We start from the raw sequence: 13,859 nt of genomic DNA, 5'->3' as shown, positions 1-13,859 counted from the left end.
TCTCATCGTTCACACTAAACAGCTGGGAAGAAACAGGCGGAGAACGGAAATGTCTGGCGTCAAGCGGTTCGATGGGGTATTGCAGAGGCTGATTTGAGGAGAGGCCAGCTCGCAGAGGAGAAGAAAGACAGGAGGAAAAAAACTGCAAATACCATCGCACAGCAAGAGTGGGATAAAGTCTCTACACATGTTTGCACTAAGTGCAACAGGGACTGTCACTCACAATTGGCTTGTACAGCCATGCTAGGCGTTGTCAACAAACATCAATGTACCGTATCAACAAAACAAGTTAAAATGTGAAAATTTTAATTAAATAAGTGCATTGTATAATTACAACACTCGTAACTGAAAAGATATTACTAATAATTGACTGAAATAGGATGACACAACTATTTAAATAAAAACAAACTATTAATAATAAATAAAGTACCATTACAAAATTAAAATAAATAAATAAATACAATTAAAAATTAAACTTAAAATCGAAATAAGTGTCGGACCAAAGAGCGTAAATTAGCATGCTCATCTGCGACTAAGCTGCCAAAGAGAAGATTTATCATGCAGTGCAGCCTTAAAGGGGAACTGCACTTTTTTTGAATTTTCATTGTTCACAATCCTTATGGGAGACAAGAAGTTTTTGGGGTTTTGTTTGCATATTAATTTAGAATACCGTATTTTTCGGACTACAAGTCGCAGTTTTTTTCATAGTTAGGCTAGGGGTGCGACTTATACCCAGGAGCGACTTATGTGTGAAATTATTAACACAGTACCGTAAAATATCAAATATTATTTAGCTCATTCACGTAAGAGACTAGACGTATAAGATTTTATGGGATTTAGCAAATAGGAGTGACAGATTGTTTGGTAAACTAGTAGCATGTTCTATATGTTATAGTTATTTGAATGACTCTTACCATAATATGTTAGGTTAACATAGCAGGCACCTTCTCTGTTGGTTATTTATGCCTCATATAACGTACACTTATTCAGCCTGTTGTTCACTATTGTTTATTTTAAATTGCCTTTCAAATGTCTATTCTTGCTGTTGGGTTTTATCAAATAAATTTCCCCCAAAAAATGCGACTTATACTCCAGTGCGACTTATACTCCGAAAAATACGGTAATCGGCTTGTTTTAGGTGACTAGAAATGCAACTACTGGGAACAAATCATTCTGCCTCTAAATCACTTTGAAAATGCATCCAAAAACACCCAAAAATACTTAATGTGTGTTCCGTAACCTGTATAATAACCAAGCTGTAGAAAAATTGTTATTGTAAGAGCGAACACTGAGGAACTGTTTTTCTATCATATTAACACATCGCCTTGCAACGGCATGGAACGGCATTAGCCATAAGCTAGCTGCTGCATCAACAGCTGAATGGCTTTGAGTTTGTAACGCACAACACAATGTGATAGGTCGCCAATCTGTACTGACTGAAAAACATGAAAAATGATATTACAATATATGTAAAGTATTAGCCCACTTTTCATTTTTTTGTTTCTACTCAGTCACTATAGTTGTAATACCATGCATGCTTTGCTGCATGTATCATGATCAATATTATAGTGACTTACTCGATGAATAGTTGTCCGTTTAGTACAGCTGGCCGGGGACGTTTGTTTCCTGGGGTTTTTTTGGCTTCAAGTTCCACATTTACACCTTCAAGTCATGCCGACTTCACTCTATCGGCTTCCGTCTGCTCCAACGTTTCACGCTCTCTTCTGTAAGCAGCAGTTCGTCCTCTCTATAATCAGCTTCAAAATGTTGTGAACCGTAATTTGTCTAAAAGTAGTGTTCTTCGTTGTCTGTTACCAAGTCTGTCATGATTAGAAAACACACGTGTTTTAAGGAACACATATTTGTTTCCTGAAGTCAGAAGTGCGCTGCTATGGAAGCAGGTATAAATGTGCTGAGGAAAGAAGTTCTGGCAATGCTTAAAATGACCGGAATAAGGTAAATAATGTACATATTACTAGGGATGCACCGAAATGAAAATTTGTGGCCGAAGCCGAAGCTGAATAAAATTTAAACGCTTGGCCGAAGGCCGAATACCAAATACCGAATAATGAATGCAGTTTGTCACAATTTTTTAAATATTGCATAAATAGCCTAGAATAAATATTTACACATTTTTCAAATAAAGTAATTTTTTATTGAATATTGACATTTTTTTAATATTCCAGTAGCCTTTGCTTTTCAAAAAAAGCACAAAATTTTTCATTTATATTAGGCCTTCAAACAAAACATGCATTCCAAAAAAAAAAAAAAAGTGCATTAAAGTGGATAAACCCACAACAAATGAATTATTGTCTTTTTGGCAAAAGTCTGCTTAGCCACAGTAGATATGCTAATAATGTAAAAGGCTCAAGTAAATCTCAATTAAGTGTGTGCTTGTAACCTCATACACTTATACAGGTAGCCTACACAACAGGCTAATAATGTAAACAGAGGCCCCACTAAATCTCAATAAGTGTGTGCTTGTAACCTCATACACTTATACAGGTAGCCTACACAACAGGCTAATAATGTAAACAGAAGGCTCAAGTAAATCTCAATAAGTGTGTGCTTGTAACCTCATACACTTATACAGGTAGCCTACACAACAGGCTAATAATGTAAACAGAGGACCCACTAAATCTCAATAAGTGTGTGCTTGTAACCTCATACACTTATACAGGTAGCCTACACAACAGGCTAATAATGTAAACAGAAGGCTCAAGTAAATCTCAATTAAGTGTGTGCTTGTAACCTCATACACTTATACAGGTAGCCTACACAACAGGCTAATAATGTAAACAGAGGACCCACTAAATCTCAATAAGTGTGTGCTTGTAACCTCATACACTTATACAGGTAGCCTACACAACAGGCTAATAATGTAAACAGAGGACCCACTAAATCTCAATAAGTGTGTGCTTGTAACCTCATACACTTATACAGGTACACAACATATCCCAACGTCACCGCGTCACTGCACGTTGATTGATTGCGTCACCGCGTCAAAAAATTGCGTCACACGCCACTATTCGGCCTTGTTTTTAACTCATTCCACCGAAGGCCGAATGTGGCTTTTTTTGCCATATTCGGCCGAATATATTCGGTTACCGATTAATCGGTGCATGCCTACATATTACATATTGTTACGAATGTGTCTATTGCTACATCAAAAAAATAAAAAATATATATATATACTGTATATATCATAATCAGAATCAGAAAAGTTTTTATTGCCATATATATGTAATATATGTGTGTATATATATGTATATATAATTTTATAAGCTAATATATATATATATATATATATATATATATATATATATATATATATATATATATATATATATATATATATATAATTTTTTTAAGCTAATACTTCCAAGCTGTCTAAAACAGCTTTGAAGGCTACAATGGGGACTCCCATTAGCTACATTTTGCATGTGTTTTTTTTAATAATCTTTAGAATCCTAAAAAAAACAAAACATCTCTATTCTTGTCTCCTAATGATTGTGAACAATAGGCAAAATTCCCCAAAAAGCGCAGTTCTGCTTTAAAAGCAACCTGTATTTTTGAAAATATTCTTTGAAGGACAATCCAATTATTTCCATGACAATACACACACAAATTTAATACAATTTTACTTTTTTACCTCATAAATTACTAGTTTATACACCTTCTTCATTTCAACGTATTTCTTGTAATATCACATGATCTATTAAGACTGTTTTCCCTTAACTTAATTACCATAATGATGTTCCCTTTCCCCCAGTAATGTATGGCTTTATTTAAATATGACGGTATAACTTCATTCATGTTTTTTTTTTGTGATTTACAACAATTTTCTTATAATGTTCCCATATGATTTACGCCAAATGTATTCTTGTAATTTAATTTTCACACACAATGTTTTTCCTTGAAAATCTGATTTTATCATGATATTTTTTCTCCAAATATTACAACTTCATTAATGTAAAATTAAAAGACTTTTGCTGTAAAATTTAACGTAATGTTAGGTTTGTTCTGTATTTTTTCTGGTAGAATTATTATATTTGTATGGAAAACAATTGTATTTGTGTGAAAATATGCATTTTTATTAGAACTTTTATGTCCTTTAATTACAAATTTTGATCTACTGCTTACATTGTTTTCATGTAATTATATTATTATCAATTCCCGTCTTCTTCTTCTCGTTTGTGTTGTTTTTGTTCTTCTTGTTCTTGTTGTTGTTGTTGTTGTTGATGTTCTTCTTCTTCTTCTTCTTCTTCTTCTTCTTCTTCTTGTTCTTCTTCTTCCTAGTGTTAGTGTACACTTTGCTTTCTAATTTTACAATATCATCTTGTTTTGGTGTCGTGTTACAGTTTTAATTCTGTAAACACTCTTTACATCTTCAGATACGTTCACCTTTGATGTACAGTGTTATGTTAACATATATTGAAATACTGTACTTTCTGGAATAACTGTGTGTCAGGATTTGGAGGAAGAGTTGGGACGAGCCCTGCAGGAGGTATGCAGGTTGCAGAACAAGAGTAGCTCTTTGGCAGCTTGCATAACTATCAAAGAACAGGAGGTGGCAACAAAAGAGGATCAGCTCCAAAAAGTTGGGTGAGCAACCACTTTGTTGTCATAAACTACAAGTAAATAGTTAACATTTTGGGGTGCAGGTGTTGTTTAAATGAGGTTGAGTGTGTGTGTGGATCTGGGTAAGTACATCGCTCTCAATGTTGAGGCTTGAGGATGACACTAATATTTCCAACCCTGACTCAACTAAAGCCACTTTGTAAGCCCTGCATAGTGGATGCGCTTTAAAGGAAGGAGAAAAGGGAAACTGTGCAGGCTTTAGCTAAGCTTTAGTCGATATGGTAAAAAAAAAAGTCTGGGAACGGTAGGCGCCTTAGAGATAATCTCAACCTTTTTTTTTTTTTTTTCCCAACTACTTTTCTGTTTTAATGACCACGCCGCTCTGATGTGTCAGTCACATTCGGGCTTGCAAAGGGCTCTGTGGGTTTAAGCTCGGTGATTAAAGATGGATCCACGCTTTAGAGGAGCACTTTACGATTGTAAGTCCCCGGGAACTCGGGGAATTGAGGCCCGTTATCGTCACTGTGTTGTACTGTAAATTAATTTGCGTGCGACTCCATTGTCTCGTGTGCAGCTGCGACTTGGCAGAAGTGCAGACGTTGTACAAACGGAGCACAGAGCATGCGGAGGCACAAAGCCATCTGATCAAGCAACTGGAGGGACTCAACCTGGACACGCAGAGAGTGCTGAGGAACCAGGAAGAGGTGCATAGTGCTGACAACACCTCCTGTCAGAGGGTACACACACACACACACACACACATGCATGCATAGACCCTCTTTGTACATCTCTACCAATGTTCTTTGAAAGGACACTGCACTCGGAGCGTTGTTAGGGTGGTGCTTCACGCACAATAAGATGTAAAAACAGAGTGCATAAACTCTACACTCCCACATTCTGACTTTTTTCTGCCAATGTTACTTTTTTCCCCCAAGAAAAACCTAATTTTTTTTCCACTGTAAATATTAATCTGATTTTATTCCTGTTAAGTTATTATTTTATTCTAATAAATATACAACCTAAATTTTTTTCATAAGATGTTGATTTTATTCCTTTACAAGTTTGGTCTAATGAATATTTTCTCACCTTTTTTCCCAATACCCTGGTTTTAGTCCTGTAGAATTACTATTTTATTCTAATAGACATTTTGCAACCTTTTTAATAATATTCAGATTTTAATCATGTCAAATAACTATTTTATTTTAATAAATATTATCTTACCTTTCTTCATACTTTTCAGGTTTTTATTCTTGTAAAATTAGAAGTCTATTCTAATGAATATTTTCTCACCTTTTTTCCCCCAATATCCTGGATTTAGTCCTGTAGAATTACTATGTTATTCTAATAAACATTTTGCCATCTTTTTTGATAATATTTTGATTTTAATCCTGTCAAGAATATTTTATTCTAATAATTATCTTACCTTTCTTCATACCTTTCAGGTTTTTATTCCTGAAAAACATACAAGTTTGTTCTAATAAATATTTTTTTCACCTTTTTTCCCCCAATATCCTGGTTTTAGTCCTGTAGAATTGCTATGTTATTCTAATAAACATTTTGCCATCTTTTTTGGTAATATTTTGATTTTAATCCCGTCAAGAGTATTTTATTCTAATAATTATCTTACCTTTCTTCATACCTTTCAGGTTTTTATTCCTGAAAAACATACAAGTTTGTTCTAATAAATATTTTCTCACCTTTTTTCCCCCAATATCCTGGTTTTAGTCCAGTAGAATTACTATGTTATTCTAATAAACATTTTGCCATCTTTTTTGGTAATATTTTGATTTTAATCCTGTCAAGAGTATTTTATTCTAATAATTATCTTACCTTTCTTCATACCTTTCAGGTTTTTATTCCTGAAAAACATACAAGTTTGTTCTAATAAATATTTTCTCACCTTTTTTCCCCCAATATCCTGGTTTTAGTCCTGTAGAATTGCTATGTTATTCTAAAATATATTTTGCAATCTTTTTTTAATAATAATCATATTTTAATGCTGTCAAATAACTATTTTATTCTAATAAATATTATCTAACCTTTCTTTGTATCATTCAGGTTTTTGTTTATGTAAAATTACTAGTTAATTCTACTAAATATTGTACAACCTAATTTCATAATATTTAGATTTTATTCCTGTCAAATGACCAGTTAATTCTAAAAAATATATATTTTTAAACCTTTTGTCATAATATTCAGATTTTATTCCTGTACAATGATTAGTTAATTCTAGCAAATATTTTCTTACCTTGTTTCAAAATATACTGATTTTGTTCCTGTAAAACTACTACGAGTAGTCCATTCTGATAAATATTTTCTAACCTTTTTTTGATAATACGATTTTATTTATATATATAAAAAAACAATTCTAACATATTTTTTGGCCTTTTTTCATAAGATTATTATAAATGGTTATAATTGTGTAGCGCTTTTCTACCTTCAAAGTACTCTTAACCGCTTTGACACTAATTCCACATTCACCCATTCATACACACTTTCACACATTGATGGTGGGAGCTGCCATGCAATGTAATATGAGCAAGGGTGAAGGGTCTTGCTCAAGGACACAAAGGACGTGACTCAGACCAGGAACTCTCAGGTTGCTGGCACGGCCGCTCTACCAACCAAGCCACGCCGTCCATGTTTTGATTTTATTCCTGTAAAACTACTAGTTCATGTCATAAATTTACATTTTATCCATAAAATTAATACTTTTTCTCAGTGGCTTTGATTGTAATACATATGAGGTTGATGGCGATCATCAGCTGTCAGCATATAGACTCGATCAAACAAGGCGGAAATGTCTGCAACAACAGTCAATCATAGGCTAGCTGACCTTTTCCCGCTCCACTTCGGGTTGTAAGGTACCGCCAAAATAAAACATGTTTCTTGTATATTACTTTTTCTGCAAATTTGACCATGGTATGAAGTAGTTTTTATTAACCATAGTTTGGTTTTTGGCTTGCCTACGTCCTGTTCACCTACGTTTCCCTTCAACTCCTTATATGTATGTTTTTGACAGCTGTACAGCGAGCTGAGTCAGTCCTACCAGACCCTCATGTCGAGCGAGGCCAAGCTGCGCCAGAGCCACCAGGAGCTGAGCGGCCAGCTGGCTCAGAAAGAGCAGCAGCTACTACAACTGCAGGCCCAGCTGCAGAAACAACAAAAACAGCAGCAGGAGGAGGAGCAATTTCCATCACGACCAACGGCCCAGCACACAGCAGTTTGTGCCTCGACCCAAAGACAAACCAACTTGAAAGTAAGCATCAGTTTAATTCTTCATTGTATCAAGTTGCCAAGTGACTGGACGTCCTCTGGCTGCATGCTGGTCATATATGCGATGAATCAGAGTTTAGCACTTTTGATGATATCTTCCCGCAGCTTGTTTTTTTGTTGACCCGCAGAATATAAAAAAAAAAAATCCATCCATTCATCTTCTTTGGCTTATTAGAGGTCAGGTTGCTTTTTAATACCATGTTTCAGTGGACAATGTATGTCATAAAGCATCATGAAAGTATTTCTAGTTAGCATACAAACTCCTGCGGTTTAAATTAATAATCGACAGTTCGTTGTCGATTTTATTTGTTTCTGTCCTTGTTTGTCTGTACAATTAAAGCCATTATTCTTGGTATGAAAGAAAAAATTATATTCGGATGTATATGCTTATCTAATTCCAGACTAGGGCTGGGCAATATGGCCTTTTTTTAATATCTCAATATTTTTAAGCCATATCGCGATACACGATATATATCTTGATGTTTTGCCTTAGCCTTGAATGAACACTTGATGCATATATTCACAGCAGTATGATGATTTTATGTATCTACATTAAAACATTCTTCTTCATACTGCATTAATATATGCTCATTTTAAACTTTCATACTGAGAGAGAAATCACAACTAAGCCAATTGACCAAAACTGTATTTATTATTATTATTATTAACACTTTTTAAGCAGGGGCACAAACATTCATGTCATTTCATAACAGAAAATGCAAGATTGTGAGAGACATTTTAAAACAAGCTATTAGTGCACTTTTGTGCATGATGTCACTAAGATGACTGATCAAAACAACACTAAATTAAAGTGCACTTTTTGTACAGAACGCCACTACAATAGTTAAAAACAAATAAAGTGCACTTTTGTGCATGATGTCACACAAGATATTTCAATAACCATCAAATTAAAATGAGCTGTATAATAGGAAATTAAATCGCTATGTGGTAGGTTACTGCGGACATTATCTCCTTTAGTTGTTGACTATTTTTTTCATACGGTGTTGATGTAGAAATGTTTGCCTCGGCATTTTGATGGTGTGGCACCGAATGGAGATGTTTACATGCGGAGTAATCACTCTTCATTCTCTAGCAGGTGAATTTTCAAATGATGCTACATATTAGCAGTAATGTTGCTATTTCAGCAACGCTTTTGCCCCACACTTAACATATTATGGTTTTCTGTTCGACATATTCCCACTTGAAGCCAAATCACCGCCAGACGATGGACCCCATGACGGTTTTTCTTGGGAATTAATTTTTCCTTCAATTGATTCCAGATTCGCACCTTCTTTCTCTCGTATTACCACTTGCATTACAGCTAACATTACCCATGTCTCTACCTCTTTGCTCCGCGAGGGTGTATACGTATGTGACGTATGTAAGAAGGTGCGCTTGCTGTCTGTGAGAAGGAGAGACAGGAAAGAGTGACAAGAGCCTGCGGTGTAATGCCAGCAGCTAAAAGCAACTGCGTGAAAATGTATACTATATCACAATATAGTCATTTTCTATATCGCACAGAAACAAACCCACGATATCGAGTATATCGATATATTGCCAAGCCCTAATCCAGACTAATGTGATCTATGCTGCTGGAGGTTTTCAGTTCCATATAATCCTGTTCAGCAATCTATAAATGTCTGTAAATGCAGATGAATCTGCACCTGAGTACAGATCTTCTTGTTGGGTAATCCCTCGGAGTGTAGTAATTTTGTAGTTGAATGTCAATGTTTGGGTATCATTCCAGCTATAGTCAATATCTGTATAAATACAGACCATTTACTATAATACATATATCCTAAAAAGCAGGGTTCGGCAACCCAAAATGTTGAAAGAGCCATATTGGACCAAAAATACAAAAACAAATCCGTCTGGAGCCGCAAAAATTAAAAGCCATATTACATACAGATAGTGTCATGAGATATAAATTGAATTATGAGGACTTAAAGGAAACTAAATGAGCTCAAATATAGCTACAAATGAGGCATAGTAATGCAATATGTACAAACAGCAAGCCTAAATAGCATGTTAGCATCGATTAGCTTACAGTCATGCAGTGATCAAATATGTCTGATTAGCACACTCCACATAAGTCAATAACATCAACAAAACTCACCTTTGTGCATTCATCGGCAACGTTATAAGTTTTTGGTGGACAAAATGAGACGGAAAAAGAAGTGGCATAAATTGCGTCTGAGAAAGTCGGAGAAAGTTATGCATGTAAACAAACTAGGGTGAGTTCAAGGACCGCCAAAATTAGTAGGACAAAACGGCGCTCGCCAAATATTCGAATCAGCATGTTTAATATCAACTGTGTGCTTTATAGCAATTAGAGAGGTTTGTGTCATGTTTGTCCTATAGAACCAAATTAAAACAAAAAATGTGTTTTTTTCCCCTCATTATTTCCATTTTTCATATATTTTTGAAAAAGCTCCAAAGAGCCACTAGGGCGGCACTAAAGAGCCACATGCGGCACCAGAGCCGCGGGTTGCTGACCCCTGCTATAGATTATGTATACGAAACGATGATAGAGGTTTTTGGAGGTGTTTTAAAGGGCTTTATAGGTAAAATAGAGCAAATTCCATTTCTTCCATTATTAGCTACAGTTTGCTACCGAGTGCATCAAAAATGAAAAACATATATATGCTTGCCTAACATAGGGATTGTTATTAATTACATTCCATAAAAGTTTCAACATATATTAACATAATACTGTACTCCACCATTGGTGAAAGCATCTGAAGGTGTAAAGAGTGTGTTTACAGAATTGAAACTGTAACATTACACCAAAGCAAGATGACATTTTCCAAAAATTTATTTGTAAAATTAGAAAGCAAAATGTACACATAATAATAATAATAATAATAATACAGGTGTTGATAATAATAATATAATTACATAAAAAACAATGTAAGCAGTAGATCAAAATTGTAATTATGTATATATATATACATATATATATATGCTTGCCTAACATAGGGATTGTTATTAATTAAATTACAAAAAAGTTTGTTTTTTAAATTGTGGATTTAAAACATATCCGGTATTTACAAGTGTATTTGATTTATTAGCCCATAAGCTATTTTTATTGTAATGGATAATCAGCAAATATAATGAATGGTGATAATGTTAAATGCAAAAATGTTTTGTTTCTTACTTTCTATGTAGGGAACTTGCATATATTGACCTACACTGGGTTTAATATTTTTTATAAACACGATTGTGCAGAACATCAAAGTGAGCCCTGTGTCCTTAAATTCTACTGTATGTGACCTTGGTGGAAAAAGGTTTCAACAGCCCTGCCTTAAAGTGATAGGATCTATGTAGGGAGATGCAAATAAATGCAAAATTGGCATTCAGCTGCCTCTAATGAGCTGGACATGTGCCATTCTTGGACTACACAGGGCAACTGTAGGACTGGACTCCACCTGAGTTTCGGAGGTTCAATTTTGCCAATACATCTTACCAACATATTTTGCTGCAGCTGATAAAAAATGTTAGTAACCCAAGCAGACTCTTACCGCAGCGCCAGCCTCCCCGTACTGTCTCTTATCAGCTCCAAATGTTAAGTGAGACGCAATCGCCCTGCACCGCTTAACCCCTGTTAATTTAACTGGAGCTGATGTTTAAATGGATCATTTGGCCGGTAATTAATTACAGTACTGACTGTAGAGTAATTCCCCCAGTAATGAATATGGCATTTAGAGGAGAGGCTGTTAAGTAAGAATGTTTATGCACATAGAAAAGTTGAGTTTTTTATTTTTAATACATTTGCAAACATTTAAAAAAAAAAAAAAACTTTTTCCACTTTGCTCCTACCTGTGAAATTCTTAGGAGAAATAGTACATTTAATCCATTGTGGAATCAGGTTGTCCATCCATCCATCTATTTTCTACCGCTTGTCCCTTTTGGGGTCGCCGGAACCTATCTCAGCTGAATTCGGGTGGAAGGCGCGGTACACCCTGGAAAAGTCGCCACCTCATCACAGGGCCAACACAGATAGACGGACAACATTCACACTCACATTCACACACTAGGGCTAATTTAGAGTTGCCAATAAACCTATCCCCAGGTGCATGTTTTTGGAGGTGGGAAGAAGCCGGAGTACCTGGAGGGAACCCACGCTGTCACGGGGAGAGCATGCAAACTCCACACTGAAAGATCCCTAGCCCGGGTTTGAACTCAGGACCTTTGTATTTTGAGGCACATGCACTTACCCCTGTTTCACCGTGCTGGAATTTCCAGCCTCAAGTCTTTTTGAATGCGATGCCACAAGCTTGGCACACCTATCTTTGGGTAGTTTTGCCCATTCCTCTTTGCAGCAAGTCTGAAGTTCCATCAGGTTGGCAGGGAAGCGCAGCCATTTACAGATCTCTCCAGAGATGTTCAATTAGATTCAAGTCTGTGGCTCTGGCTGGGCCACTCAAGGACATTTATAGAGTTGTCCTGAAGCCCTTCCTCAAAGCTGTGTGCTTTGAGTCCATCCATCCATCCATCTTCTTTCGCTTATCCGAGGTCGGGTGGCGGGGGCAGCAGCCTAAGCAGGAAAGCCCAAACTTCCCTGTCCCCAGCCACTTCATCCAATGAATGTTATAACCTTAAAAAGGTAAGTGGCGTTTGCTTGGAAAGGGGATGGCTGAGTTACAGTTATTACTTCCAGCAATACCACTAGATAACCTTCGACATCGTGTCATAAGGATGAACAGTTCATGTACTTCTAAATAACTTCTTGTAATCTTCTGACTGTCATGAAGAAGGAAGGGTACCTTTCCATTTGGACCGAAACGGCGCCATCTCCCAGTACATAGGAATTGATACCAAAACTCCGTCCATCCATCCATCTTCTTCTGCTTCTCCGAGGTTGGGTCGCGGGGGCAGCAGCCTAAGCAGGGAAGCCCAGACATTCCTCTCCCCAGCCACTTCGTCCAACTCCTCCCGGGGGCGTTCCCAGGCCAGCCGGGAGACATGGTCTTCCCAACGTGTCCTGGGTCTTCCTACCGGTTAGACGTGCCCTAAACACCTCCCTAGGGAGGCGTTCGGGTGGCATCCTGACCAGATGCCCAAACCACCTCATCTGGCTCCTCTCCATGTGGAGGAGCAGCGGCTTTACTTTGAGTTCCCCCCGGATGGCAGAGCTTCTCACCCTATCTCTAAGGGAGCCACCTCTTGTACCCGTGATCTTGTCCTTTCGGTCATAACCCAAAGCTCATGACCATAGGTGAGGATGGGAATTTAGATCGACCGGTGAATTGAGAGCTTTGCCTTCCAGCTCAGCTCCTTCTTCATCACAACAGATCGATACAGCGTCCGCATTATTGAATACGCCGCACCAGTCCGCCTGTCAATCTCGCGATCCACTCTTCCCTCACTCGTGAACAAGACTTCGAGGTACTTGAACTCCTCCACTTGGGGCAGGGTCTCCTCCCCAACCCAGAGATGGCACTCCACCTTTTTCCGGGCTTTGAGTCCTTTTGTTGCTAAAATATGAATCATAGACCCAGTCCTAATTCAAGAGCACTCAGGGGTAGTTTTTCATCCAGGTTGTCTCTGTACATTGCTGCATTCATCTTTCCCTCTATCCTGACTAGTCCCCCAGTTTCTGTCGCTAAAAAAACATCACCACAGCATGATGCTGCCACTACCATGCCTCAGCAAAGGTAATTGGCCAGGTGATGAGCGGTGCTGGTTTTTCTCCAAACATGATGTATGGCATTCACGCCAAAGAGTTCAATCTTTGTCTCATCAGACCAGATTAATTAATTAAACAAGTTCATATGCAGCTGTATTTATTCACACAACACGTGCATCTACTTTTGTTTCCTGAACTTCCTTCCTACTGACACAAAAGTGAACATATAAACAGATCCACCTTCCCAAGGTGCAACACTCAGTCAGGAGGGCTTTTTTGTTTCCCCGTGCTGCAATTTCACTGACAGGCTGCGTATGCGCGCGTGAAAAGCATTGAATTAAAGGTGTGCGTATTTGAGCGCGTAATTGCAAAT

General features: G+C 37.1%; 1 protein-coding gene across 1 annotated transcript in view; it reads left to right on the top strand.

Annotated features, from left to right (window-relative positions):
• Positions 1-13,859, top strand: part of cntln (centlein, centrosomal protein) — a 429,542-nt gene that overhangs the window by 30,085 nt on the left and 385,598 nt on the right. The window contains 3 exon segments of the mRNA XM_061880275.1: positions 4,472-4,605; positions 5,156-5,318; positions 7,604-7,840. Coding sequence (XP_061736259.1) covers positions 4,472-4,605; positions 5,156-5,318; positions 7,604-7,840 — 534 coding nt within the window.

This window comes from Nerophis ophidion, linkage group LG20 (genome assembly GCF_033978795.1).
Source record: "Nerophis ophidion isolate RoL-2023_Sa linkage group LG20, RoL_Noph_v1.0, whole genome shotgun sequence".
Lineage (NCBI taxonomy): Eukaryota > Metazoa > Chordata > Actinopteri > Syngnathiformes > Syngnathidae > Nerophis > Nerophis ophidion.
This window is presented reverse-complemented; position numbering and strand designations above follow the sequence as displayed.